The sequence below is a fragment of the Leuciscus leuciscus genome, assembly GCF_965113295.1.
Source record: "Leuciscus leuciscus genome assembly, chromosome: 21".
In the NCBI taxonomy this organism is placed as follows: domain Eukaryota; kingdom Metazoa; phylum Chordata; class Actinopteri; order Cypriniformes; family Leuciscidae; genus Leuciscus; species Leuciscus leuciscus.
Window position 1 is genome coordinate 24,180,819 of NC_138745.1, and position 27,703 is coordinate 24,208,521.

Below are 27,703 nucleotides of genomic sequence, written 5' to 3' on the forward strand. Positions count from 1 at the left end.
TGGCCATAGAACCCAGTCCCATATGAAGTTCCAGTCGTGTCTGACAACTGACTATGCTGGAGTATGTTTATGGATGAGAGCAAAGGATTTTTCTTGAAACCCTCTTAAACAACCTTGTGATGTAAGTGCTGCTTGTGAGGCTTTTATTGACATAAACATTGATAAGCGAACATAAACAGAAGCCTAACCGAACCTCTTTTTCGGTTTGATTGAGCAGGTTCTTCGAGAAAGAACCTCATTGGTTCTCTTTGGAACGACCTGAGGGCGAGTAATTAATGACAGAATTTTCATTTTAGGGTGCACTATCCCTTTAAGAGAATATAGACCCGTGTCCTCTCCACGCAGATTGACATTTCCCATTGATCGGAACTTTTTATTTATTGCCCTGATGGTGGAAATGGGAATTTTCAATGCTTTGGCTATTTTCTTACAGCCACTTTCTAATTTGTGAAGCTCAACAATCTTTTGCTGCACATCAGAATTGATTGTGGCCAATGTGTATTAGAGAAAAACATTTATTTCATAAAGTGATTTCCCTCACATTTTCATTAGTTTTACTTCAATGAAAGGATATATTTTTGTGATTTTTCTGAATGAAAGATCAAAAGGATAAACAAAGCAGATTTATTTTCACAGCCTTCTTTGATCATATTTACAGAGGGTGCCAATAATTCTGACCACGACTGTACAATTATTATCAGCTTGATTTATAACAGAGAATGAACAATCCCCTTCACTACTTACCACCGTTTCCTTAATACCCATGATATTGATGACCTTACGGATGACCTCAGGAGGACAAGGTGAACCAGCAATAATACCTGACAGAAGCAAAACATAGGGTTTTAGCAGAACACTGATGAAAGTGGAGGATTTACTGCTTGATTGCTCAGAAATCTTGATAATATTAATGTAATCTATCACAACCTCCATTTAGCAGTAGATTTAGAGATTTAAAAAAAGTTTGATTGACTCACCACCCTCAACTGATGACAAATCAATCTGGGCCAGGTCAGGCTGACTCAGCATGTCAATAAACATAGTAGGGGTGCCGTAGACAAACGTACACCTGTGTAAACAGTACATTTTCTGCCAATTTAATCAAATAAATACAGCTCAGATCTGTTATTCCAGATATGCATGATGTACACATGACCTTTGATCTTTACCCAACTTCTACATGACTGTCCTCTTTATATGTCCCTGTGTCTTTTATTTACGACAACATGAATTCAATATGGCTAAGGAGAAAGTGGCACCAAGTAGGCCTATCTCTGGAAGTTTTAGAATTATGTTCTAATGCAAAGGGCAGATGCTCAATTCTCTAACACATCAATTCTTGTTTTGAGGTAAATAAATAAATAAAATTCACAAAGAAAGTTTCAATTCATGCATCTGATGATTAATTAAAAGAGAATTCATGACTGCATACTTCTCTTTCTCTATCGCCACCAGGTTGGCATGTCCATCATAACCAGCAGATGGGAAAACCACTGTGGTACCATGAACAGCCATGACCATACCACCACCCACTGAGCCAAAACAATGATACATGGGCACCGGCAAGCAAACTCGCGTGTTTTTCTGTAAGAAGATTAAGGTAAAAAATTACCCATACTGTATGTACTGTGAAGGAAAATGTATGGAGATTAATTTAAACAAAATATGTTCTGTTCTGTATTGTAATATCAGTATGCTAAACAATGAACTGTATTTTTGCAATAGACATCATCTAAAGATCTATTTTCCAGACACAGATCCTACATTTTATAGAAATAGACACTTCTTTCAGTGTATGAGAAGCACCCACCCTCCAGTGGAAGCCTGTGCGCATGCCGATGAAATAAGCATTGTTCACAATGTTGTGATGAGACAGAGTGGCTCCTTTGGGCTTTCCAGTTGTTCCCTGAGAATCATAACGAACAAAAATAAAAAATATAAAAAATGAAGATAAAATAACGATTTATTTTGTGTTACATTTGACTTCACTGGGCTAAGACTTAAAGATAAAGTGTATAATTTTTTTAATGTCATAATATGTTTGCTTTTTATGCAGAGACAACAGTAAATAGGTCATTTCTAGGATAATTTATCTGAAACGTGTAAACTCTAGGGCTCAAAACATTGCGCTGTTTCTCCTGACAAGCCTAACACAGCAACATTAGGTCAACCAATGCTGTGCGTTTGGGGCGTGACTATTGGCGCTTTTCCACTGCATGGTACGGCTCGGTACGGTTCGACTCGCTTCGCTTTTCCACTGCGTGGTACGACTTGACTCGGTACGGCACGGTTCGGTTCGCTTTAGCTCGGTTGCTTTTCCACTGTACCGCTTCAAAGTGGGTGGGACTGATCATTATAGTTGCCGTCTCTACTGCCATGACATCATCATATTAAATGCGAATTTTTCATTCCGTGTTTCCCCATCATCCACTCCTCGGCAACCAACGAGAGGAACGTCTGCACCTCGTCCACTGACCACGATTCAGCCATTTCTTTTTTTTAAGTTTATACTCTTTTTTTTTTTTTTAAGCAAATACTTTTATAACAGGTGCTACAGTGTTGGCTGTTGTCTACTGGCTATTTAAATCTAGAGGGTTTAGTGTCTCGTGTCGTAAATACAATGACGCTGGTAGTGATGATTCTGTCTGACCAATCAGTGATCTGCAGTGTTTTCACGTCACATTTTAGTATCGGTACGGTACGCTTGGAACCTCAACAGAGGTGGTACCATTTAAAGCGAGCCGAAGCGAGCCGTACCGTACCGTACCATGCAGTGGAAATGCGTCATAAGTGAGCCGTACCGAACCGAGCCGTACCATACCATGCAGTGGAAAAGCGCCATATGACTTTGACCTACCAATAATGTGTCTGAGGTAATCTGTCTGAAAATAATAATTATTTCTGCTATTATGTTTGGTGATGCAAGTGGCACAGAAATTACACACTGCAGCTTTAATAGAGATATATACAAATTAAAAATATGCAGTGTACCGATGTAAACTGAATGTTTATGGGGTCATCACAAACAAGTTTATTCTGCAGGTCTTGTAGTTGTTGATGGTGTTGGCTGCTTCCTGCCTGCATCAGATCTTTTAAGAGGAAAGTTCCTGGCTGCTGACTGTCAGTCACGATCACAGTGTGTAGGTCTGGTAGTCTGAAGAAAGAAGAAAACAAACCGTGTTTCTCAGAAACAACCAAGTAACTCAGTCAGCCTCTGGCCCTTAAAGGGGTCATATAATGCCATTTTTGTTCAAGCTAATATGATTCTTTAGGGTCTAAATTAAAATGTTGTAATATACTTTAATTAAAAATTCTCATTAGTATTGTAAGAAAACACTCATTTTACCTGGTCAAAAACAGCTCTGTTTTCAGCACGCCGTTTAAGTGCATGTGTCTTTAAATGATAATGAGCTTTGCTCACCCCGCCCTTCTGTTCTGTGCGTACACCGTTTGTAACACAATAACCATAACGCGTTGTTCATTATAAACGTGGGATTATGAATTATATTGAGAACGTCGTACATAGAAAACATGCTGTAATGTACCCTGAGTGTAAACCTTAGCCGTATTCATCGTGAAGCGTGCAAGCGATTTGCAAAGATTAATATAAAGATTAATATAAAGGTTAATAAAACGTTACACTCACTTCTTCTGGAGGTGCAGCAGGAACACGAATAGTTGGTACTGATCCTTTTTTCAGGAGCAGCTTCTTAGCAAAACCAGCTTTATACTGACCCTCGTTTGTAAAGCAGTCTGGTGTGAAATGATTGGCTCAAACATGAAAGCATTGCTGTTGATCGTGGGGAATATTCCCTTCGAAAACAAAACTCAGCCACTGTGTCTTCAGCGGTTCGGATTTAGGAACATCAAAATGACTGCTGTGTTCGTTATTACACCCAAGAACAGAACACCACAATCGCTTAGACGCCATTCTGCTCATAGACGCGCGGACTATGATTGACGGCTCGCTCACGAGCGAGGGCGGGTCTATGTTGAAACGCTGCTGTCAATCAACCATCGTGGGAGGGGCGTTGATTTTGTGACGTTACAAAATCGAACGGCTTGATTTGAGACAGGGGAAAACATATAAGAAGATTTTTTTTTAAAAAACACTGGATGGATTTTTATCATTTTATGATGGTTGTGTACAGGCACTGCCAACACACATTTCAGTTCAATCAACTTGTGAAAGTGCATGTACCATTATATGACCCCTTTAATAATGATTATGTATAAATGATCTTCCTTTTATTACATCACTTGTACCTTGAACTCTTGATTCCTCCAGGTGAAGCAGTCTCCATCTCTGGACAAAGCTGCCTTAACATGTCACAGTACCTTTGGGTCTTGAATTGAGTCGGGCAAACTATTGCATTGCACCGTACCTAAAAGAAGCATTAAGCCATTAATCAAATGTAAAGTTTGCTTATATGTAGTTGAGACTAAAACTAAGCTTGTTTCTGCCTCAGAGTAAAAAGGGTAAAAGTCCTTGTATTTCTCATAATGTGACTGTACATCTCTCAATGGCCACTTTATTTTTCAGAATTGCGACTTCTCATAATTAAATTTTAATGGCATTAAATAAAATTTTCATAACAAAAATTGTAATGGCAACTATTTCTGAGTTATATATTTATCAAATGTGACTATTTACATTTAGACTTACTTCTATATAAAACTCTGAAACAGGCTTCCATGAAAAAAATGCTTGTTTGAGTGAAAATAAACCCAAAACGGTCCTGTAGTTAGGACATTCCACTGTTAGTTGTTCTTTTTTGCATGTATAAACATTAACTTACCTTTCTGAGTGCAAATTCTACTTCTTGCAGTTGATAAGCCGGGTTCACTGAAACCTGTAAAATCCCAATAAACTTGAGCAGGTGAGAGGCCAGCCATTGACAAATCCTCAGATTAAACCAAATTACAAGACACTCAACAAAAACACTCACCAAAATGATCCCTGCTTTAGCTGTGGCAAACTGCATCAGTATCCATTCATAGATGTTCGGTCCCCACATCCCTAAGCGATCACCCCTTTTCAGCCCGACAGCCAGTAGACCTGCAGCAGTCTGTTCCACCTGAAATCAAAATACTACCACATTTTTACACAGGCCCTGAAAAAAATTAAAATGTAAGGTGGGTTTAACACATAAAATGTTCATTAGATTAGGAATAAATAAATAATTTAATACTAATACATCACATATTATAAAAGAGAATCAAAGGAAGCAAGTTTATGGTTAATCTAAGGCACATGACACGAGTTACATGTTATGTGACAAGCTGTCACCCCACTCTTGCAGATTTGCACTTTATACAATCAATAAAATCAGACCTTTGGCAATGTATAATGCAAATATTATTGGCAAATAGTTTATGTTCCTCTTTGATTAAAACCTCTGTAAATGAATAAATGTAAATGTCTTTCACCCAGACATTTTTGTCCTCTGGAAAGAAGCATGGTGGAAGGCCACACTGAATGAACATTTCATCTGAATGGTTCTAGTTTACTTTGTATTTTAATTTTTTTTAATTGATATTTCGTTTGTTCTAAGGGATTAATGTTTTTTGGTCTGTTTATTTATAAATTTCTATGTAATTATTTGGTTTCTTTAAATATTATTTACCCAAACATTGGAACGGGGGCCTGTTTAAGAAAGGAGGTTCAACCAACTCTGAGTTAAAACTTGAACTCTGAGTTGACTTACCCTGAGATGGGAAACTCTGAGTTTTCGGTTACAGAACAGCTGAATTGAGTTAGTTCAATCAACTCTGAGTTGACCTACTCTGAGTTTAGCGCGTGCACCACAACTATAAAAAGGCATTATCAATGGAGTGCAGATATTATGAGTCACCATGGCAACAGCGCCAGACAAAAAGTGGTCTTCATATTTCTCACCAGTACGAACATTATTACTGTAATTTTACAGTATTAGAACATTAATACTGTAATTTAATTAAAGGGATTACTCTTAATTCTTCTCTAATTTAAAGTAAAATCTGATGTAATTGCATTAGACTATAGAACAATTCTGTAGATTTAACATACATTTTTAAAAGGTATATTTTTAATGTAACCTTCTCCCTCTACACACTTTGGTCAATTCAAGAATAATTCATGCAATTGTATATTGTTTATTTGAAAGCATTAAAAGTGCTGTTTCTTGTCTCTCCTTGTATTGTTCAAGTGGTTGAGGTTGATATGGGATTTAGTAATAAGTAGACCAATACTTTCTAAAGATAGTCATTATTACATTAATCTAATTACACTGTTTAATTAGTAACTTACCCAACTGTTATAATATCAGAGGTGAAACTGGAAGAACAGTATGTTATTAAACCTAATTTTAATTTTCATGTAGGGGCAATCCTGCAGGTATTAAAAGAACATGGCAGCTGCTGAAAATTAAATATAAAAACATAATTCAATCAAGTAAGGCTTGAGCATATCATGGGTGTAGGCTACCTGACTTTACATTTGACATATTAAATAACTAAATAGCATCCAGTGTCTAGCAGTGCAGCAGCATTTTTGGCTGAAGGAATTCCTGGAGGGACTTCAGAGCCAGTCACTCCTGAAGATCCAAGGGCCTTTATAAAATGTAAGAGGTTTACATGTGTTATTTTTTATATAGGCTATTTTTGATATTTCCATTTATTTTACTTTGGGTTGGGTTTTTTGTTGGTCCCAACAGATTCTGATGGTAATATCTGTCTTTTGGAGCCTCCTGTCCCAACAGAACCCCAGGCAGTTGTAAGTACTAGCCTATCAATACACCAGAAATTATGACAAATAGTGTTGCACAGATGAACACAGTTCAGTGATTTCCAGTAAATGCCACAGTTTAATTCTGTAGAATTTGTTCAGAACTACATTATGTAACTCTAATCTACTACTGTATTTTCAGTTGCCAGTTAAGGAGTTATATAGACTTCATCTTATTAAAAAAAAATAGAAAAAAACTGCAGTAAAAATAGCAATATTTTATTTATTAATAAAAATGTACTGAAAGAATGAATGAGGTGTTTAAACACTACTTCCTCTTTAAAAAAGGGGAGGAGACCAATAGAAACTCTGGGTTTACAGAAGAAAACCTGCTCCCGACCAGGTAAGGTTCACAGAGTAAGTTACCATGGTAACTGACTCAGAGTATAAGTTACCTCTCTTTCAGAAACGGGCTTGACTTACTCTGCTTTCTCAGGTTTAACATACCTCCCATTCTAAAACAGAAAATTCAGAGTTTCCCTCATTTCAGGGTTAACATACTCAGAGTTTTCACTTAACCTCCTTTCTGAAACAGGCCCCTGGAGGAGCTACGTTGTCTCTTTAGCGCGCATTAAACCTCAAAGAGCGGCAAATTCCTGGTGTCCTTTATATTATTTGGTTGGGAATTATGGGAAACTTTGTTTTTGGGACAATATGTGTTGGGGTCGTGTGTTTATTCAAATGTGTTTAAAGGATGTGTGTGTGTGTGTGTGTGTGTGTGTGTGTGTGTGTGTGTGTGTGTGTGTGTGTGTGTGTGTGTGTGTGTGTGTGTGTGTGTGTGTGTGTGTGTGTGTGTGTGTGTGTGTGTGTGTTTAAGTGTATTTTCATTATTGCTTTATGGTAAATGTGATTTTTATGTTTATTTTAGTGTGTGTATATATTTTCCCCATTTAAGTTTGATGTAATGGAATGAGAATTTTTGTGAGACCCCTGTAATTATAAAAACTGTTTGGTCTGGTTTGTTAAAAGGGCTTCATTTTCTGCGGCTGGGTTAGTTCTGGTGAGGGATCCCTGAGAAACATCTGAGACCCAGAACTCAGAAGTAATGTGCTGATGTCCAATTTATTAGTCAGTGTTTTTTTTCTCTCTTTCTTCTACACAATGAGTGGTCAGTACTTAAGTGTTGCAGTCAATAAAATGACACTTTGTTGACTCCATGAATGTCTCCAGAAACTTTTATGGAAGAACCCTTCCAATGGGAATTTGTCAAGAACAGAAATAGCCATTCTGGTTTAAAATAAACACATTTGTGGTTCACCATGAAGTAATATGCTAATGTATCTTGAGGAAAAAAAAAAAAAAGAAAAAAAAAAAAGGATATTCCACATTGAATATGTGTGTCAAGACTAATGGCAAGACTAATTGTGTTAAACGTTCCTGCTTTGTGATATATTATTGCTTTTCTGTAAATGTTTAACTTTGTCACATTGATACACTTTAACCCACTTCTGCTCTCATTATGGAAGGCAGCCAAACGTGAAGCACCTATCTGTGCCAGATAGCTCATATCAGTCAGTTTATAAGAAAATATTGGGTTCAGTGTGGAATATGTATTAATAATCACCTTGATAGTGAGTTAATGTCTTTTCTTGGTCATGTTTACATTCACAGAATAACCACAAAAACTATTTGAATAATAACATTGTATCATGCCAGTGACTGATTTCACTGTGCTTTATTTACATATTTAAAGACCCCCTGTGGTGAAAATCAAGTTTTTAATTTTGTTTATAGGTCTATGTGGTGTTTTTACACAAATATTAAACAAACAATGTGCAAATTCATAAGTCCAAGATAGTCTAAAAAACGCGGTTTGAAATCGCTGGTGTTTCTGATGTCACAAACTACCTTGTAGCCAATCACGTCAACGTGCCGGCGGGCTTTAGCATATCATTAACTGCTGCGAAGCCAGGTTATCCCGGTATATTTTTTGTTGATATGAAAAATCGGGTACATTTAGCAATGTAGCAGGTGAATTACGATGTTATGATTAACTATATGTCTTTCTCCACTGACGTTCTATGATGTTCAAATTATTTTCTAAGGATACTGATTTTTAGAAGGCAGACTGAGATGGCGAAGGGTTACATGGTAACATTTACACATTATTAGCTGTTTGATAATGTAGTCAAGCAAAAGGCTAATCATATCAATTACCGGTATGTGTCCGATGTTGTAAAGAGAGATACCATTGTGGTGCGTTTACTAGAGTAACTTGAGTAAAGTTGAGCGAGTTGATCTCTGAGCTGGTGTGATTGAGTGGAGGCGGGGCTAATTTGCATATTCATGGATCTGTGTACCAATTGAAACAAGGGTGTAAAGATTTTAGAAGATAGAAGATCCAGTTTTACTGGATAAAATCATTGACAAGGAAACTTTAACAGACAGGCTGTACACAAACAAAGTAAAATGGGTGTGTGAAAAAAATTAATAATGGAAACCATATATTGCTATTTTAACTCATTCTTCTGCCAGTACTGAATTTGGAATCTGTGGTAAAAGCTTATTTAGGTCTTATTAATAAATGGCTGCTTAGGAGGGACTTCAGAGCCAGTCACTCCCGAAGATCCAAGGGCCTTTATAAAATGTAAGAGGTTTACATGTGTTATTTTTTATATAGGCTATTTTTGATATTTCCATTTATTTTACTTTGGGTTGGGTTTTTTGTTGGTCCCAATAGATTCTGATGGTAATATCTGTCTTTTGGAGCCTCCTGTCCCAACAGAACCCCAGGCAGTTGTAAGTACTAGCCTATCAATACACCAGAAATTATGAAAAATAGTGTTATAAAGAGTACTCAATCAAATGCTCATCTTCACAGGACGATGGGGATAAAGAGTTTCTGCTGCCACAGAGAGGCCTACAGAGGTAAAGTTAATATTATGCGTCTACACATCAAACAAGCTACACATTCAGATTTTTTCACATTTTTTCGTGGATAATCTAAGTTTAAATCTAAGTAAACAGGTATTCTTATCTCTCCCTCCCTCAGAGTGAGGAAGAACAGCAGGAGGACGGTCCATCAACTTCTGTTGCACAGATGAACACAGTTCAGTGATTTCCAGTAAATGCCAGAGTTTAATTCTGTAGAATTTGTTCAGAACTACATTATGTAACTCTGATCTACTACTGTATTTTCAGTTGCCAGTTAAGGAGTTATATAGACTTCATCTTATTAAAAAAATAAATAGAAAAAAACTGCAGTAAAAATAGCAATATTTTATTTATTAATAAAAGATTAATTTTTTTAATAAAAATGTACTGAAAGAATGAATGAGGTGTTTAAACACTACTTCCTCTTTAAAAAAGGGGAGGAGACCAATAGAAACTCTGGGTTTACCAAAGAAAACCTGCTCCCGACCAGGTTAGGTTCACAGAGTAAGTTACCATGGTAACTGACTCTGAGTGTCTCTGGTATAAGTTACCTCTCTTTCAGAAACGGGCTTGACTTACTCTGCTTTTTTAGGTTTAACATACCTCCCATTCTAAAACAGAAAACTCAGAGTTTCCCTCATTTCAGGGTTAACATACTCAGAGTTTTCACTTAACCTCCTTTCTGAAACAGGCCCCTGGAGGAGCTACGTTGTCTCTTTAGCGTGCATTAAACCTCAAAGAGCGGCAAATTCCTGGTGTCCTTTATATTATTTGGTTGGGAATTATGGGAAACTTTGTTTTTGGGACAATATGTGTTGGGGTCGTGTGTTTATTCAAATGTGTTTAAAGGATGTTTTTGTGTGTGTGTGTGTGTGTGTGTGTGTGTGTGTGTGCTTTGTGATATATTATTGCTTTTCTGTAAATGTTTAACTTTGTCACATTGATACACTTTAACCCACTTCTGCTCTCATTATGGAAGGCAGCCAAACGTGAAGCACCTATCTGTGCCAGATAGCTCATATCAGTCAGTTTATAAGAAAATATTGGGTTCAGTGTGGAATATGTAAGGAATAATTGACGACAGGCCGTTGAATTATTAGAAAAATAATGCACACCCGAGGTGGTAATGCGGTCACGACGCGATTATTTTTCTAATAATTCAACGGCCTGAAGTCAATTATTCCGCTTATACTACAGTTACCACACCTCGAAACATTGTTCAGATTATGTTTTTCAAGACGTTTGTTAAGTTTTTGTCATTAAAATGCTCTTGAATGTAGGACTAATTTCTTACGCATCTAATCCCATGCCTCCGTTGCTAATTCCAAAACGTAATTTTAGAGCCACTGATAGCAGACTAATGCTGGGGACACACGACTAGCTGACACATTCTCTGACTGTTTTCATCGACTGCAGCAGATTTTAAACACCGACTTTGAACACAGACTGAACGCGCTGAACACGCGTTTGGGCATGATCAGTCATAAGTAACAAATTACATTCATTATGCAGTTATTAATGCAGTTATTAGAGAGAGATGTTGCAATAATGAGACAGAAAAGTATGTGCGTCAATATTATTATTTATTTATTAATTCAATTCGTTTTAATTAATTCGTTCATTCTTTTTTCCCCCATTATTGACAGATGACAGTAGACTATAGCCAAATAAATTAAACACAAAGCCCTTTTAACAAGTAGGCCTATCAATAATTATTTATTTGTTATATTATCTGCAATAAAAAATCCGTATTGATTATAGATAGGACTATATACTTTATTTATTAAAATTAAACTGCATGTTTCTATTGATTGTGAAGCTAGACATTGAAAATTGCAGATCAAGCGCACGGGGCGAAATGCTTTTTCTTGTTATGAATTGTATCCTATTTTCCGTTATTACAGTTGACTACGCGAAGTGATATGGAACTGTAATGCGGTCAAGACCTGCCTGGAACTACTTTAGCCGTGCGTTTCCCTGAAAATAATGCACACCTTAGAACGTTCATCAACCAATCAGATTCAAGCATTCAACAGCCCTGTAGTATAAGTATTAATAATCACCTTGATAGTGAGTTAATGTCTTTTCTTGGTCATGTTTACATTCACAGAATAACCACAAAAACGATTTGAATAATTACATTTTATCATGCCAGTGACTGATTTCACTGTGCTTTATTTACATATTTAAAGACCCCCTGTGGTGAAAATCAAGTTTTTAATTTTGTTTATAGGTCTGTGTGGTGTTTTTAATATGCTTGTGCAATATTATACAATTTTACACAAATATTAAACAAACAATGTGCAAATTCATAAGTCCAAGATAGTCTCAAAAACACGGTTTGAAATCGCTGGTGTTTCTGATGTCACAAACTACCTTGTAGCCAATCACGTCAACGTGCCGGCGGGCTTTAGCATATCATTAACTATTATATTTTTTGTTGATATGAAAAATCGGGTACATTTAGCAATGTAGCAGGTGAATTACGATGTTATGATTAACTATATGCCTTTCTCCACTGACGTTCTATGATGTTCAAATCATTTTCTAAGGATACTGATTTTTAGAAGGCAGACTGAGATGGCGAAGGGTTACATGGTAACATTTACACATTATTAGCTGTTTGATAATGTAGTCAAGCAAAAGGCTAATCATATCAATTACAGGTATGTGTCCGATGTTGTAAAGAGAGATACCATTGTGGTGCGTTTACTAGAGTAACTTGAGTAAAGTTGAGCGAGTTGATCTCTGAGCTGGTGTGATTGAGTGGAGGCGGGGCTAATTTGCATATTCATGGTTCTGTGTACCAATTGAAACAACGGTGTAAAGATGTTAGAAGATAGAAGATCCAGTTTTACTGGATAAAATCATTGACCACAGCGAAACTTTAACGGACAGGCTGTACAACAAACAAAGTAAAATGGGTGTGTGAAAAAAAAAAAAAATGGAAACCATATATTGCTATTTTAACTCATTCTTCTGCCAGTACTGAATTTGGAATCTGTGGTAAAAGCTTATTTAGGTCTTATTAATAAATTATGTTTAGGAATGTGTATATTTTGTTTATGTATCCTCCTTAGAACCAGATCTTTTGTGAGCGTGAATTTAGTTTAGTTTTTTTTTGGTCATTACATTGTTTGGAGCATAAGAAACGAATTGAATAAAGACATTTTTGAAAAAAGATATTTTATCCTAATGTTATGCTATGTTCTCTGTAGAGGACACCAGGACCGACATGAATAGGCAAAAACAATATTTTCGTTTTTTTTCCATTCACCAATCAATTTTTAGGTTTCAAGATTTTTTTTTCATCCAAACTTTATCTCAACTATGTAATGAAAGATATAACAGAATGATTTGATATACCATTTTACTTTATGCAATATGCATGTAAACATTTCCATAATGTGCATATTAATCGGTTCTTGGGGCAACATGTAATGAAAAAACGAATAATAATTGGGAATATTTTCATAAGAATCTCTCATATTTCATAAGAATATTGATATATAATTTATTGCCCTATTCATTTGTTGTGTCTCCGACATGCCTGATATTCCATGATGTAAGTCCTGGTGTCCTCTACAGAGGTCTTGTATGAAAGCAATCCCCTGTTTCATAACAAAGTCATCTTCTAATTTAAAAAACCCATAATATCTTCCTAAATTGTTGATTTCTGACAAACAATTAGAAAATTTGTCAGATTTAAATAAAATGTAATATAAAAAACTAAATATTATCATATTTCCATAAGAGTGCTAAATTTTAACATTCAGTAATTTTTAAAGACCAAGGAGAGGGGGTTGTCATGGTTGCACCTCCAAACATTTGGTATCTTTGCAAAGCCCTGAATTTGCTCTTTACAGGGCATCCTGACTTAAAAATAATAAATTTGCTAAAGAGGAAAAAACTTTGTGGTTTGGACATTGTGGTTTTCCTCTCTCCCACGACTGAGGGGTATAAAATGGGAAGCACTGTGGTTAGCATCACTTTTCTAACCAGTCCTCTGTAGAAGAAACAGAAGCAAAACCACTCACGTCTTGGTAGAACTGAGCAAAAGTCTTGCGTATTCCATCCTGCACAAAAACCAAAGCTTCCCGGTCAGGGTAGCGCTCCACTGAGGCTCGAAGACACTGGTCCACAGTACTAGAGAACAGCGGTTGGGAGGAGATGCCATGGACATAACTGGTTGTCAGGGTTGGGGTGCTGGGTGGGTTATCCACATGAATGGCACTAAAAAAAGAAGGGAGAGGAGAGCGTGTGTTTATAAGAGATGCAGAGAGACATCTGAACGGGAACCAAATACATACAAAAACTTGGGGTTTGTAAACTGCAACTACTTTTAGTTTGTCTTTGGGTCTGGTGAAGTTCATCCTGAAGGGAGAGCAGAAGCTAAAAAACATCCTGACAACACTGATTTTATGTAAGGAAAAGGTGAAATAAGGGATGTCAGCAGCTGCACTATTTCTCACTTTAGAGAGCCAAGATGGTCTTTGTTAATGCATTTTTAGCCTGCTCAACCTAACAGTTGATCTTTCATTTGAAGATACAGGATCACAGATGAAATTAGCACATAAAGTTAATTCCTACTATATATAAAATAATCTTTCATTGAAGGAAGTCTGATTTGCTCACCAAGGCTGTATTTATTTGATCAACAATTCATGATTCGATATCAGGATACTGAACCCACGATACAATATTATTGTGATACTCCAAGACATATGGTAAAAGGTTAACCTTTTTTTTTTTACTGTTGATTAAAATGCCAATTTGGTATTACATTGGGGTTGGAAATAAATAGGCTTGGACTTCGTGCTGGTAAACCAATGCACAGGACAATGGGGACTCCAGAAAAAAAATATTCATGATTCTGAAGCTGAAAATACAGAATTATTCCAGACGAATATGCTTGCACTCTGTCACTGACTACTAGATATATTTAAAATAATGTAGGCCACTTTTTACTGGTAACAAGACATTTGGTATTATCAAGACCCACAAAAATCCCCCATTGCATTATTATACATTATATTCAACATTAATATACATACATAGTAGTTTAATGTCATAACACTAAAACTCTGTAAACTAGAATTTTTTGTTTGTGTAAGAAAAATATACATATTTAACACGTTAAAAAAGTAAAATTCCGGCTTCCGTCCACACACAGTCTACTTGCGCCTAAATCGCAACTTACGCAACTTGTGACGTCAGAAGTAGCGTAGTGCGTCACGGCGTAGCGTAAATATCAGCAGTACGTTGCATTGCTCGCGTACGTTGCACTTTAGACTTAAGTCGAATCCGTATGTTCGTTTGGTCGGAAGCTAGTTATTTTACTTTATAAAGTTTTAAATATGGATATTTTTCTTACACAAACGCATTGCTTCGCTTCAGAAGGCCTTTATTAACCACCCGGAGCTGTGTGGAGCACTTTTGTGATGGATAGATGCACTTTTATGGGCTTCAAAACAGAAACAGTCATTCACTGCCATTATAAAGCTTGGAAGAGCCAGGACATTTTTTTTAATATATATATAGCTCCGATTGTATTTGTCTGAAAGAAGAATGTCATATTCACTTAGGATGACTACTTGAGGGTGAGTAAATCATGGGCTAATTTTAATTTTTGGGTGAACTATCCCTTTAAATATTAAATTTGGCAATTATTACAATTTAAAATACTGTTATATAATATAAATATGATAATTTATATAATAAATAACTTTTAGATTTTAAAACATTTGACATCTGATTCAGTGCTCAAGAAACATTTCTTATTATTACCAATGTGGAAAATAGTTGTGCTGCTTGATATTTTTGACTAACCATGATACAGAATTTTTGGGTGATAAAGAACAGCATTTATTTTAAAAAAATTATATGTATATATATATATATATATATATATATATATATATATATATATATATATATATATATATATATATAAATATAAATTATCATTATGAATGTCTACTGTCATTTTTGATCAATTTAAAACATCCTTGCTAAATTAAAGTAATTAAAGAAAATGTATTTAAAAAATATATAAAAAAAATAAATAAATATCAACCTTACTGACCATCATATCAAACTTTTTTTTTATTACAGACTCAAAGTCCAATTTAAAAAAAAGAAAAAAGACATTTAACAACATACAACCCATACAATTTTGTAAACATAGAGTTACAAAATACACCAGTACCAGTGTCTCCACAGCTTTGACTGATACCGTGTAGTACTAACCCTTATATTTGATAAACTCACAACAATTTCATTTTCAGAAGCATTAAGTCGGCAGATAAATCTATACATAAAATTACGTAACAGTGCTTTAAAAGTGATTACTCGTACACTCACAAATATTTCACTTGCACTATGCCATCTAGGTCTCCTTAGTAGGATTCTCATAGCATCGTTATAAGCTACTTGCAGCTTCTGTAAACTAGATGTTCTATAGTTACACCACAAATGAGCAGTATAAAATGTTGTACAATCTGCTTTAAAAAGTGACACCTTCACCTCATCTGAACAGAAACTAAACTTACGCAACAGCATATTTGCCCGCATATACATCAGGCGGCGTTGCCTTTCAATATCGTCATCATCTGTCATGTGCTCGTTGATAATATGTCCAAGGTATTTTACTTTCTCGCACACCGTGAGATTCTTGTTAGACAACTTAAAAACTGGAAAATGTATACTTTTATCCTCCTTAGTTCTGCAAGTCATAACCATACTCTTATCAGGATTATATACAATATCATGTTCAAGACCATAAGCAGAACACACATTTAAAAGCTGTTGAAGACCAGCACTGCTTGGACTAAACACCACAAGATCATCTGCATACATAATATGATTAACCAAAGTATTCCCAATCATACAACCAGTTTTACAAACATTCAAACAGCTCATCCATGTAAAGATTAAACAAAATTGGGGACAAAATCCCTCCTTGTCTCACACCGTTACTGACCCCAAAAGGGGCAGAGACCTTATTGCCCCATTTAACTTGCATCAACTGGTGGGCATACCAATAGGCCAAGATTCTCACAATGTATTCTGGTACCCCTCTTTGTCTCATTTTAAAAAATAGCTTATCATGGTTAACCCGATCAAAAGCTTTAGATGCATCAATGAAACACATAAAAACTGTTGAATTTTTATCTCTATACTTATTTACAATTTCCTTTAATGCATAGATGCAAATATCAGTACCATGTTTGGCCTTAAATCCAAACTGGTTGTCTGTAGAATTAATAAACACATTTAACCTATCTAGCAAGATTTTTTCCAAGACTTTAGACAAAATACTAGCTAAAGCTACAGGTCTATAATTATATAAGTTACCCACCATTCCAACTTTGTTTTTAATAACTGGTACTAATAAGACAGACAACATTGAATCTGGTAACACACTGTGACTCAAAAAGCCAGTAAGACAAACAGCTAATAAAGGGGCTATCCTCTTACTTCCATATTTAAGATGTTCAACAGAAATATTATCTAAGCCACTAGCTTTATTTTGAGGTAATTTGCTTATAGCTTGATCCACCTCACGTGGCATAATCACTATTGGATCATTAACTTGGTGATCACCCCCATCATATTCATTTTGGATGCAATTAAAAAGACTACAATAATGTTGTCTCCATAATTCCGCAATATTCTCTGCCCCAGAAACTCCATCTAAAGTACAAGGAAGAGACACTCTGCAACTATTGAGAGTTCTGACTTCTTTCCAAAAGTCAGTGAAATTATGATTTAGGAGCTTCATAGCCATAGAATCAGCCCTTAAAATTTGCTCATTTTTACAAATAAAACGAATAGCATACTTATATCTTGCATTTGTAGACTTCTTATGCTGAAGCTCCGCATAAGCATCAGTTCAAGAGCCTCTACTAATCGGCAAATGAGCGTTAAAAAAGGCATTCAAAAACTATTGGGTAGACCAACCAACTTGCTAAACAAGTTAGCACAAGTCTGTGAGTGTGAGACCATTAAATCAGCTAACCTGGTTTAGGGTGGGGGGGTTTATTCAGTCGAAGAATCTGTTATTGAGTCACAAGAGAGTTTTTTTTTTTAGATAAATAATATTTCCCACGCGTAGGTTATTACATTGTAGTGTCACTTAAAGGGTTAATGAAAACAGTAACGTTACATAACTAGGCTACTATAGAAACTGATATGCATTCATCGTTAGAGCTATTTTAGAATTTCCAAGAATATGGAGACACAATTCCAAAAACATATCTATAAAAAGCAATCTGCCACATGTTTGTCATCTCCCGCGGATAGGCTAAATCATGTTTTTATGATGCCTTACCATCTTTGTTGAGAAGCTACGAAAGGAGTCCAGGGTCTCTGCAGAAAATGCAGTGTTTTGTAGAAGCTCGCGGTAGTTCGTAGATTAGTCAGAAGAATCTTAGAAGACATCTTTAAGTTTCACCTTTACGACGGACAGAAGTAAACTCTGAAGAATCTCAGTTTAGTTTTTTTTTTCTTTCAGAAACTCGATTGCAATCAAACAAAAACACGTAGCCTACCCCAGACACGATCATAAGTGAGATAAATGCACATTACAGTAAAATTAAAACTCCTGAATTAACTGCATTGGTAAACCATGAATGCTCGACTTCTAAGCAACACCAATATCTTGCCACCGCGATCCCAAAGTTCCCAAAAGTGACTCGCTAAACCAACTAACGTGAAACCTCAAGTTGCAGGACGAGCGGCTGCAACGGAATGAACTGTAGAGGACGCAAACAAAGGTGGTCACATCAGGAAGCTCTAGCCAGTAGTGGTATTAACTATAACTAGCATGGCATCTTATTCACAGAAAGCCTTTGGCACATGATGTTTAGTCACATCCGGTTTTCATTTGCATGTGCCAGCGGAGAATGGCATGTGCCACACTAAAACCCAAGCGGTAACAGTTCCTCGCTGCAGAGCCAAATGACGTCCAGCTCCCCCTCTCTAGATGTCATGGGTTGAGCTTGACCTAGTTCAGCTCCTCCTCTGTGGATCTGTTGGGTGGAGGTTTGGAAAATGGATTCATGATGTAGCCTATTCGCTCATTACATAATTTTTGTCAATTTTGAACACAAACAAATGTTACGGACTGCAGTTCATGATTTCATGTTACTCTCAAAATGGTAGTAAATTATTCATAATTAATTGATTCTTCTTCTTTATTATATTTTACATTTTCCTTTCTATAAAACTCTGCTTATATACGTTCAGAAGGTCTTGGGGAATTCCACACACAGACCAGCCATTAGTCATGTGCCTATCGCTGAGAGAAACTGAGAGACCCACTGCATTTGATCACTATAGATTTACAGAAATAAATCACTTTTAAGAATTGTTTTCTCAATATTGCATATCTAATCAGCTCCTGACAAACACAATTATTATTTGAATTATCACTCAGTGAGTGAGAGAGATGCGTGAGTGAATTAGCTTCTGTCTGTGCAGCATCCAGTTTTGGGGGTAACGTATTATAAGTAGTTAGACAGAGTTACGCAATCAGATTACTTTTTTCAAGTAACTACTAAAATAACGCATTACTTTTACATTTATCAAAATCTATTAATCGAAATATCTGAGTTACTTTTTCAAATGAGTAACACAAGCTACTTTGTTTTGCCATTCATTGACTGACAGCTCTCCCCATGTTGAGAGGAGTAGCCTAATACAGAGGAGTTTGCTGTGTAAACATGATGGACTAACTGTGAGCATGCATTTACTCATCTCACTTGCACAAAAACAGATTCAGTATTCCTCAAAATGAATAAAAACAGTACAATGCAAACTCAGAATATTCGCAAACCTGCAATGATTAAATATGTTAACTAACACAAATATAGGCAACTTTATGTATTTAATGTCACTTTATTGACCAATGTCTTTGCTACAGACATTTGATGACCCAATTCAACCATCCTAATAAGCAAAAATGACTTTAGTTAAACATCACATTTGTGTTTCTTTTTTATTAGCCTATTATTTCTGAAGTGGGAGTGTTTAACTTTCTTCAACTGCGTCCTATTCTTCTACAATCCAGAATGGCAGCACAGCTAAGAGGTTTGTTTGAGCTGTGCCCTCTACTGTGCAGGTATGAATTCACATTTCCTTTAGCCTGAGGCTTATTCATTTCACTTTTGGTGTGAAAGGGCCATTACATTATTTGCCAAAAATACAACTTTTGTGTTTGGGTGTGTGTGTGTTTTGACAAGCATGACAGACAAGAAGCCCACATGAAAAAAAGTAATGCAAAAGTAGCGTGCTACTTTCCATAAAAGTATGCCCTAACTAACGAAATTAGTTCCTTTTTTAGGGAGTAACACATTATTGTAACACATTAGGCCTACTTTTAAAAGTAGGCTAACTTTCCCCAAAACTGTAGCCTACTCTCTCTCTCTACAAACAAGGAAGCTGTTTAATTAGGCTACTTCAAAACCAGCGGTGTTACCACCGTACCGTACCCAGTAGTAAGCTAATCGATTTAGTAGGCCTACGCTATAGCGAAGCTATTTTACTAATAAAAGGGGAGGGGCAGCGCAGCACTGACAAGAAGCTTCTGTCATGCATGTGCGTGCGAGGGCCCGAGCATGGAGGGGCCCCTGCCCGTGATTGGCCGAGGGAGGGATTGACAACCGATCGGGAGCACCTGAATTTTTCATGGCGAGAGCCGCTCAACAAAACCCCACAACGCCCCCCACATATTAAACGGAGTTCTTTACTGGAATGCTGCTCCTGCGAGTGCATGGGAAACAAACCCCAAAAGCCAAGTAATGAAACGCCGCTGGGTACCTGATTAAACAGTGCGCGCATCCAGCAGTTGCAGCGCGGGAGCAGCTGAACAGTCACACGCACAGCGCTGACAAACTCGCTTGACGCTGGCATTATCCATTTGAATTCGATACGAAAGCGCAACATGATATGTATGAACATTAAGGCTCTTAGGCGAAATTAGCTGAAACCAGACTGAAAAGCTTCAACCATTTAAACTGAGAATTCGAGGTAAAGTGTGTAGGCTACAAACCGTTAATTAAAAGATTTTCAATCCACACAGCACCCCCCTATGAAAGCACGCAATCTGGTGGGCATAACACTGTAGAAATGTTGAATTATGATAGGCCATATTATTAATCTGACAACTTGAAGTTAAATACGGTTTTTTTATTATTATTATAAAAACCAAAGTTTACTCTTAGTATTATTATTTTGTTGTTATTATATAACCATAAAAACATGGTTTATATTAAACTCTGGAATCCTGTCCAATATCTATGGAAACATTTCATTTGGGGCAACAAAGAAAAGTTTAAGAGCTTTATAGCCTGGAATCTGGATCCCATGAAGGATAAAGCTATGACTTTTTCTTTTGTGTAGATATGATCAGTTCTAATAAACTTTACTTCAAGTCAAATATGAATTCAATAATGAACAGTCTTCAATATAACGCAATATGCCCAGATAGCAAAAAATATCGGCACGGCTTCTTTTTGCCGCCGGCCCCAAGCTGTCGGCTATAGGTGCGTCCCGCTGGCGGCGATGAAGCGTTTGCCGCCGAATACGTCACTCCCATTTCTTGCGAGATGCCGCCGGCGAACAGCCGCCGGGCCGCCGACTTCATTCTCTCTGGCGGTTGCCGCCGTCTAAATGAACCGCGGCCGGCTGGCGGCAAGCCGCTTTGAAATCGACCAGCCATGAGTGAAACTGACAGCATCTTAACTACTTTTCACATTTAAAGCGATTATAATTATTATGTGAATTATATACATTTTTGTTGTTGCTCCAAAGCCATTAGGGGTTATAACAGATTTGACTCTGATTCCATGATAAGGTTTAGGAAATTACATTTAAATTACTTTGAAACTCTGAAGCGATAATATGTAAAATATATAGAATTATTTTATTCACTTAAGGTGACAATTCTTTACATTTCTTTGATTTATGCACAATTTGAGATGCACCAATAGACCAAAAAGAATTCCTTTTGTAAAACTTACTTGGCAATAAATATCTTTCTGATTCTGATTAGTTTTTAAAATAAATATTTCATTCATGGTATGAACAATTTAGCAGAATAAATGGATGAAGTTAGATTTTTCACCAATGCTTGAAATCAGTGAACAGTGAAAGACATCTGCAACTTGGCCAAAATCTTGGGTTTGCTTTATATTTTTTTTATTAATTTGCAACCATGGTAATGTCTATGAGAAACATGAAAATCCCTGTTTTGACCTGAAGGATAAAGTGAAATATTTATAAATATTTTGTCTCTCTGTCACTCCAGGAAATTGTGGTTATGTCTTTCATTGTTTTACAAGCTCAATTTTTAATTTATTTTACCTTTTACATGTATAAGGAATTACTTTGCAGTTTGCAATTGCGAGTTTTGCGACCTGTACAAATGTTTAAGAAAGTGTTAAAGCACAAACAGAGAAGTACCTCCACCGGTCGAGAGGGGCAGCATCTAAAAAACTGAAGCAGATTTACTCGTCTCGTCACACGGTTTCAGTATTTGGAGAGAGGGAAGATACGATCTTTTAAGTAAGTACATTTTTCCTTTTTGTTTAACGCAATATATATGTTCATTTTTGACATTGTTTTTAGTTCTTCTTCTTAAAATCTGTTCTTGCCTAACTAGTCAAGCTAAAGTAAGTTAGCCTTGTTTGCAAAGTTTCCGCCATGCTTCCGCCATAGCTAGGCTAACGTTACTTAGTTTCTTCCTGGCGTTGAGTTTTTTTTCTTCTTCTAAGTATGTTTAACTGTTATGTATGTTTATACAAGTGTGAGTACATGTGGTTTAAGATAGTATTGGTCAGTCGAATTAACTAACGTTACAGTTCCTGAACTACGGTGGGAATGGTAACGTTAGCAAAATCTTCACGACAAGAAAGACTGATCAGTATAACTTGTGTTGTTTTCTAACTAAACATAATTATGCTGCTAGTCTAGATTACAGTGTTCGCTACCACATGCTGTTTCACCTTTTTTACACACTGAGTTCAAGCATGTTCTAACGTTACATGTTAAATGTATCTAGCTACAGTAGGTAGCCAAACTTTACATCTAGAAAGACTAGTTTAACTTTTGGTGTTTTCTTACAAAAATAACGATGTATATAGGTTTTTTATATGATTTTGTTTGTCTGAACATGGTTTTCTGTTGATCCACTTGTGAAAATTACTGCTTTTTCGAAGGTGTGAGCATTTTAATGTTGTTGATTTTGCCTGAATTTTTTTTTATCAAAAAGTATACTTTATGCTAATGTGTCTTCTATTTTAGATGCTTCACATTGTTCAGTTTATCAACAAGGAGGATCTGCCATTTGCAGTTGTTCCGCAAGAGTGGCTCAGCGAAGGGCATGTGCCATTGGCCCCCATTTAACCTCCGCAAAAAAGACAAAGGAACAATTTAGCCATCCGCTGCACACCTCCACACAGCACCTGGGAGAAACATCATTTTAAGTTCATGAAGGGAGCAGGTAAATGGGTCTGACTTGTACATTTGATTTTCCTTTATTTCATCTGTGTAATTTATTTGTCTGTATATTGTGGATAGCGGAATCTTTCATTCATTATTATTATTATTATCATCAAATTTCTGTTTCCTCTTTCTTAGAACCAGGTTTCTCCCCAGTAATCCAGAATCCGCCAAGAGTTTGAGCACAAGTAAGTGATGTTATTTGTGAAGTTTTTTTGTCTTGGAAACTATTGCTTCTATTTAAAGTTGGCATGAACTGGAAGTTACAAACGACTTTTCTCCAGTGTTGTGACGTATTTCCAAGTGAAAGGGAATATTGAATAGAGGAGCAGGGTTTTACTCTAGCGCTCCCCCTCTCCATCTCTGCTCATAGCAGACTAATGGTTTGAGGGGAGTTGCTACGCCCTCACGCCATTGCACATGACCGGAAGAGAAGTCGTTTCGAGGGGGGAGGGAAGGGTAACGTATTTGATTAAATATTATAAGGGTACATGAATAAAAAATGAAGTGCACAGATGAATCATTTACATAAACACTACAATATTACATATAAAAATACAAATTGTAAAATTTGATTTCATGCTGACTTTAAGATGATGAATCCTTTAATCATAATCTGTTTTTCACTAGGACACTTGATGGGATTCGCTGCAGCAGTTTCTGGATGAAAGGTGTTGAGGTGTGTTGTACATTCCATTAGCTTTGCACTAGAGGTGGGCGATACTCCAAATTTCGGTATCGATCCGATACCAAGTAAATACAGGGTCAGTATCGCCGATATCGATACCGATACCAATACTTTTTCGTTTTAAAAGCATGCACTTGAACTTATGCACTTTCCTGTGCTAGAGCAGTGTGTCATGATTTATGAGGTGAATGCATCATTAATATGCTAAATCTGAATACGTTTTCATGACTACTAAATATTTTGTGATTTGTGCTCTCAACTCGCCTGTAATTATTAGTCAGTGACTTTTACAAAACTACCCTAATTATATTACTAGCCTACTAGTACAGTCTACTGCAAAAGTTTGGGGTCTGTAAGATTTTTTATTCTCTTCTGCATTTATTTGATCAAAAATACAGTAAAAACTGTAATATTACAATTTAACATAGGCTATCTGTTTTCTATGTCATACTAAACTGTAATTTATTCAAGTGATCAAAGCTGAATTTTCGGCATCATTACTCCAGTCATGATGATAATTCATTTTAATATGCTGATTTACAGCTCAGGAAACATTTCTTATTATTATCAATGTTGAAAACAGTTTCATATTTTTTGTGGAAACCATGATGCAGAATTATTTAATGAACACAGTTGAAAGAACAGCATTTATATGAAGTCGTTTTTTTTAACAGTGAAAAACCCTTGACTGTCACTTTTGATCAATTGAATGCATTGCTCCTTGTTGAATAAAAATATTAATTTCATTAAAAAAATCTTACTGACGTCAACATTTTGAACCGTTATATACACTTTTGCTTTGTTTATAAAAAAAAAAAATACCCGATTGTTTCTCTGTCATCTAAGCAAGGCTTTGTTTCCCAAACGCACTGGTCCTGTGAGCTCAGCGAAGCACCAGCATCGAACACTCTGTGATTGATTGGTCTCGTCTTGTATCCAGATGACTAGGAGAAAAAGTTCTAGCCTACACAATTATCCGCTAACATTCGCTTATTTTTCCACTTAGAAGCTTATTTTACGCACTGAATTGCGTGCTAAATTAATAAAAAATTACTGGTAAAAAAAAACACACACATTTGGATCGATATTTTTATGTGAGGATCGATCCTTTTCGATACCACGTCAGTATCGATATATCGATACTCAAGGATCGATCTGCCCACCTCTACTTTGCACAGTTCAATTATTGTTTCATTACTGAATATGCAATACTCTGCATTGAAATGAAAGCTGTTATGTTTGCTCCCCCAGCTCATCAAGTATTAAGCTTTACACCCCCGGCAGCAAATTTACCCTGGCAGCATATGGGTGAAAACTCTGGAGGTATGTAATACGTTGCGCTTAACTAAGTGTTACATTTAAGTCCAATTCATTAAATGTATGCAATAACTTCAAACATATTTTTACATGTCAATGATTATCAATAGGAGGGAGAAAGTCATTGCTCTATTGTTGGCCCTTGTACTCCAATGGCATCTCGTGTCAAGCATGAAGTTTTCAGCTGTGAAGGTATATTCTAGCCCTATGTCTTAATGTCCAGTGTTTTAACAGTATTGCAAATAGTGCCTTTAGTTGTTTGTTTTATTTTTAAAATGTAGAACCAAGCCCTGAGGGAAAGCAATGCACGAGCAGGTGAGAACTTGCACTGTTTCTTAAATTGTACTTTTTTGTGTGTGATGTAAGTCCAAAATGACCATATGCCTTTCATTTTGTAGCTTTGGATGACAGCGGCTTACTTCAAGAGCAGGTGAAGCAAGTTCAACAAACAATGTTGAAGACGTTTGCTTGCACTGGGCAATCAGGTACAACTTGCAAACAGCACCTGTGGTTGTTGGTTTAATTCCCACTGGGGCTACCTGTACATGTAGTAGACCTAGATATAAATGTTATAGTTTAGTAGTTGAGGGACCAGGACTGACTATTTTATTCTGGGAAACCCTGTAGGTGCAGATCAGACCCTTATGCTGTGACGTCTTGCAGAGTTTGGCGATGTTGGAGTTATCCCTGTCAGGGGATCTGTTACTCCCCCTACACACCCAGGAAGATTTGCCGTGTCTTGACAACAGTTTGAAGCAGGATAAAAAGCTCCAGGAACAATTTGTAAGTTTGCTGATTATAACGCCATAGAGTAATCTAAAAAGTAAAATTTAAGATTGTAAACTGCATATATTACAGTCTGAATCCTTAGCCTTTCACATTTTTTATTTATTTATGAGAAGCTTCAGAGAAATGTAATTTGTAACACTTTTTTGGATTTTCAGCTTGGTGTAGGGGATAAAGCATGTTTTAGAGACATGTTCCTTTAGACCAGTGGTTCTCAATTCCAGTCCTCGTGACCCACTGCTCTGCACTTTTTGTATGTCTCTCTTATCTGACACACTCAGTTCAGTTCATGGAGTCTCTCCTAATGAGCTGATGATCTGGTTCAGGTCTGTTAAATAAGGGAGACATACAAAATGTGCAGAGCAGTGGGTCACGAGGACTGGAATTGAGAACCACTGCTTTAGACCATTGTTCAAAGTTGGATATTTTTTTTATTATATTTAAGTAGATGTGTATGGCCTCATGCAATTCAAATGAAATGACAGATCTGTATTTTCTAAATTAGCCATCCGGAAGAACCTGGCAACCCAGGATGCCACTGATGAAGCGGTCTAGGTTAACGTTTCGCGTTACCTGAAAGGAGCATCTGACCGTAAAGGCAGAAAAAGGCACCGCACAGCTGAGAGGGACCCACAGCCGACCACTTAGGCTGACTACTGACACCCCAGAATCACTGACAACTGGAATCCTTTCTTTATCTTGCAGTCAGTAACATCAAGACCCCTAAAGAAGTCAGAAGTGTCACACTATACTCACTAACTGTGGAAATTACTTTCTTTTTTTTCTTTTTTCAAATAATGCTTGTAAGTCCTTGTGCCACAGGTCAGCATTGCAGCTATAATGGTCTATTCTACTCCAGAGCTTTACTATAAATTACTACCACTTAACCTATTGTTAGAAATGGCTTGTAAATGTGATGTCATACTTTGATTTATTTGGTATCCTGCACATTATTTTGTATCAAGTATTCTCTTTACTTGTCATAATGTTTACAGGTAATTTTTTTCACCCTAGAGCTGTCCTCTTTATATGAACAATTATTGTAAGAGTTGTAATTTGCTTGTAAGGCTGTTTTTTGTTTTACCAAAATTTAATAAGAAACCTGCATGTTAGTATATTGATTTATTTATTTTTCTGTTATGTTTCAGTGATCTGACACATCTTGTTTAAATGACAGTTAATGTACTTTGAAATGTGGAATAAAAATGCCAAATGGATATTTGTCTGGTTTGAGCAATCATTATTCTTGATAAACTGCATGCTATAAATATTAAATATTATATATAGCCAGAATAAGCGGCGGCAGATCGCTCGAAAATAGCGCTTGCCTCCGGCGGGCCGCGGAAGGGCCGCCTTCAATATAAAGGCGGCGGGACGGCGGTTGGCCCGCGGGCCGGCCGCGGAACGAAGGCGGTAGGAAGGCGGCTGCCGCTTTTAAAAAGCGGCTGCCGCCGGCGGTGCGCCGTCCAACGTGTTTGCGATGTCGCCGTTCTGCCGCTTCATACTGCCGCCGGAGCGCCGACGGTGGGCCGCCGACTCATTGCTATCTGGGTGAATATTTAACACATTTGCAGTATATTAAAAATATATATTATTATTTATTTATACCCTTTATTTAGCTATTCATTGATTAATTCATTTATTCCAATTTCAAGGCCGTAACCGCAAAACATTAACGGGGAAACGTGACCGAATGGACTGAAAATGTCCCCCCGGTCCAGCTCTGACGATTCTCCTCTTCTAGAGCCAGAAAGAAGACCTTCTACTCA

The 27,703-nt window shown here is 36.7% G+C and overlaps 1 protein-coding gene and 3 long non-coding RNA genes across 8 annotated transcripts in view; 3 read left to right on the plus strand and 1 right to left on the minus strand.

The window, feature by feature from the left end:
* The window catches only part of acsf2 (acyl-CoA synthetase family member 2), a 35,846-nt gene extending 17,290 nt beyond the window's left edge, over positions 1 to 18,556 (minus strand). The window contains exons 1-10 of one of the 2 annotated variants that reach the window (XM_082151249.1): positions 17,973 to 18,556; positions 13,678 to 13,873; positions 4,950 to 5,078; positions 4,800 to 4,853; positions 4,267 to 4,385; positions 2,992 to 3,154; positions 1,811 to 1,906; positions 1,433 to 1,584; positions 978 to 1,069; positions 745 to 821 (exon numbers count right to left, since the gene is read on the minus strand). In XM_082151249.1, coding sequence (XP_082007375.1) covers positions 745 to 821; positions 978 to 1,069; positions 1,433 to 1,584; positions 1,811 to 1,906; positions 2,992 to 3,154; positions 4,267 to 4,385; positions 4,800 to 4,853; positions 4,950 to 5,078; positions 13,678 to 13,873; positions 17,973 to 18,082 — 1,188 coding nt within the window. In that variant the 5' untranslated portion in view covers positions 18,083 to 18,556. The remainder of the gene's footprint in view (positions 1 to 744; positions 822 to 977; positions 1,070 to 1,432; positions 1,585 to 1,810; positions 1,907 to 2,991; positions 3,155 to 4,266; positions 4,386 to 4,799; positions 4,854 to 4,949; positions 5,079 to 13,677; positions 13,874 to 17,972) is intronic. The other variant, XM_082151248.1, reaches the window with a different exon arrangement.
* Positions 7,529 to 10,152, plus strand: LOC309484848. The gene is made up of 4 exons (XR_014200983.1): positions 7,529 to 9,353; positions 9,447 to 9,505; positions 9,588 to 9,634; positions 9,759 to 10,152. It is a non-coding gene; the product is annotated as an uncharacterized lncRNA (long non-coding RNA).
* Positions 18,557 to 21,121: 2,565 nt separating the features above from the next.
* On the plus strand, positions 21,122 to 23,792 carry LOC309485273. 3 transcript variants are annotated; one of them, XR_014201124.1, is made up of 4 exons: positions 21,122 to 22,207; positions 22,946 to 23,144; positions 23,282 to 23,331; positions 23,774 to 23,792. It is a non-coding gene; the product is annotated as an uncharacterized lncRNA (long non-coding RNA). The 3 variants fall into 3 exon arrangements; XR_014201125.1 differs by lacking the exon at positions 21,122 to 22,207 and adding an exon at positions 22,299 to 22,314; XR_014201126.1 differs by lacking the exon at positions 21,122 to 22,207 and adding an exon at positions 22,400 to 22,415.
* A 1,226-nt stretch (positions 23,793 to 25,018) lies between these two features.
* On the plus strand, positions 25,019 to 27,151 carry LOC309485272. 2 transcript variants are annotated; one of them, XR_014201122.1, is made up of 7 exons: positions 25,019 to 25,154; positions 25,259 to 25,340; positions 25,430 to 25,463; positions 25,547 to 25,633; positions 25,776 to 25,931; positions 26,093 to 26,351; positions 26,440 to 27,151. It is a non-coding gene; the product is annotated as an uncharacterized lncRNA (long non-coding RNA). The 2 variants fall into 2 exon arrangements; XR_014201123.1 differs by lacking the exon at positions 26,093 to 26,351.
* Positions 27,152 to 27,703: the final 552 nt, after the last annotated feature.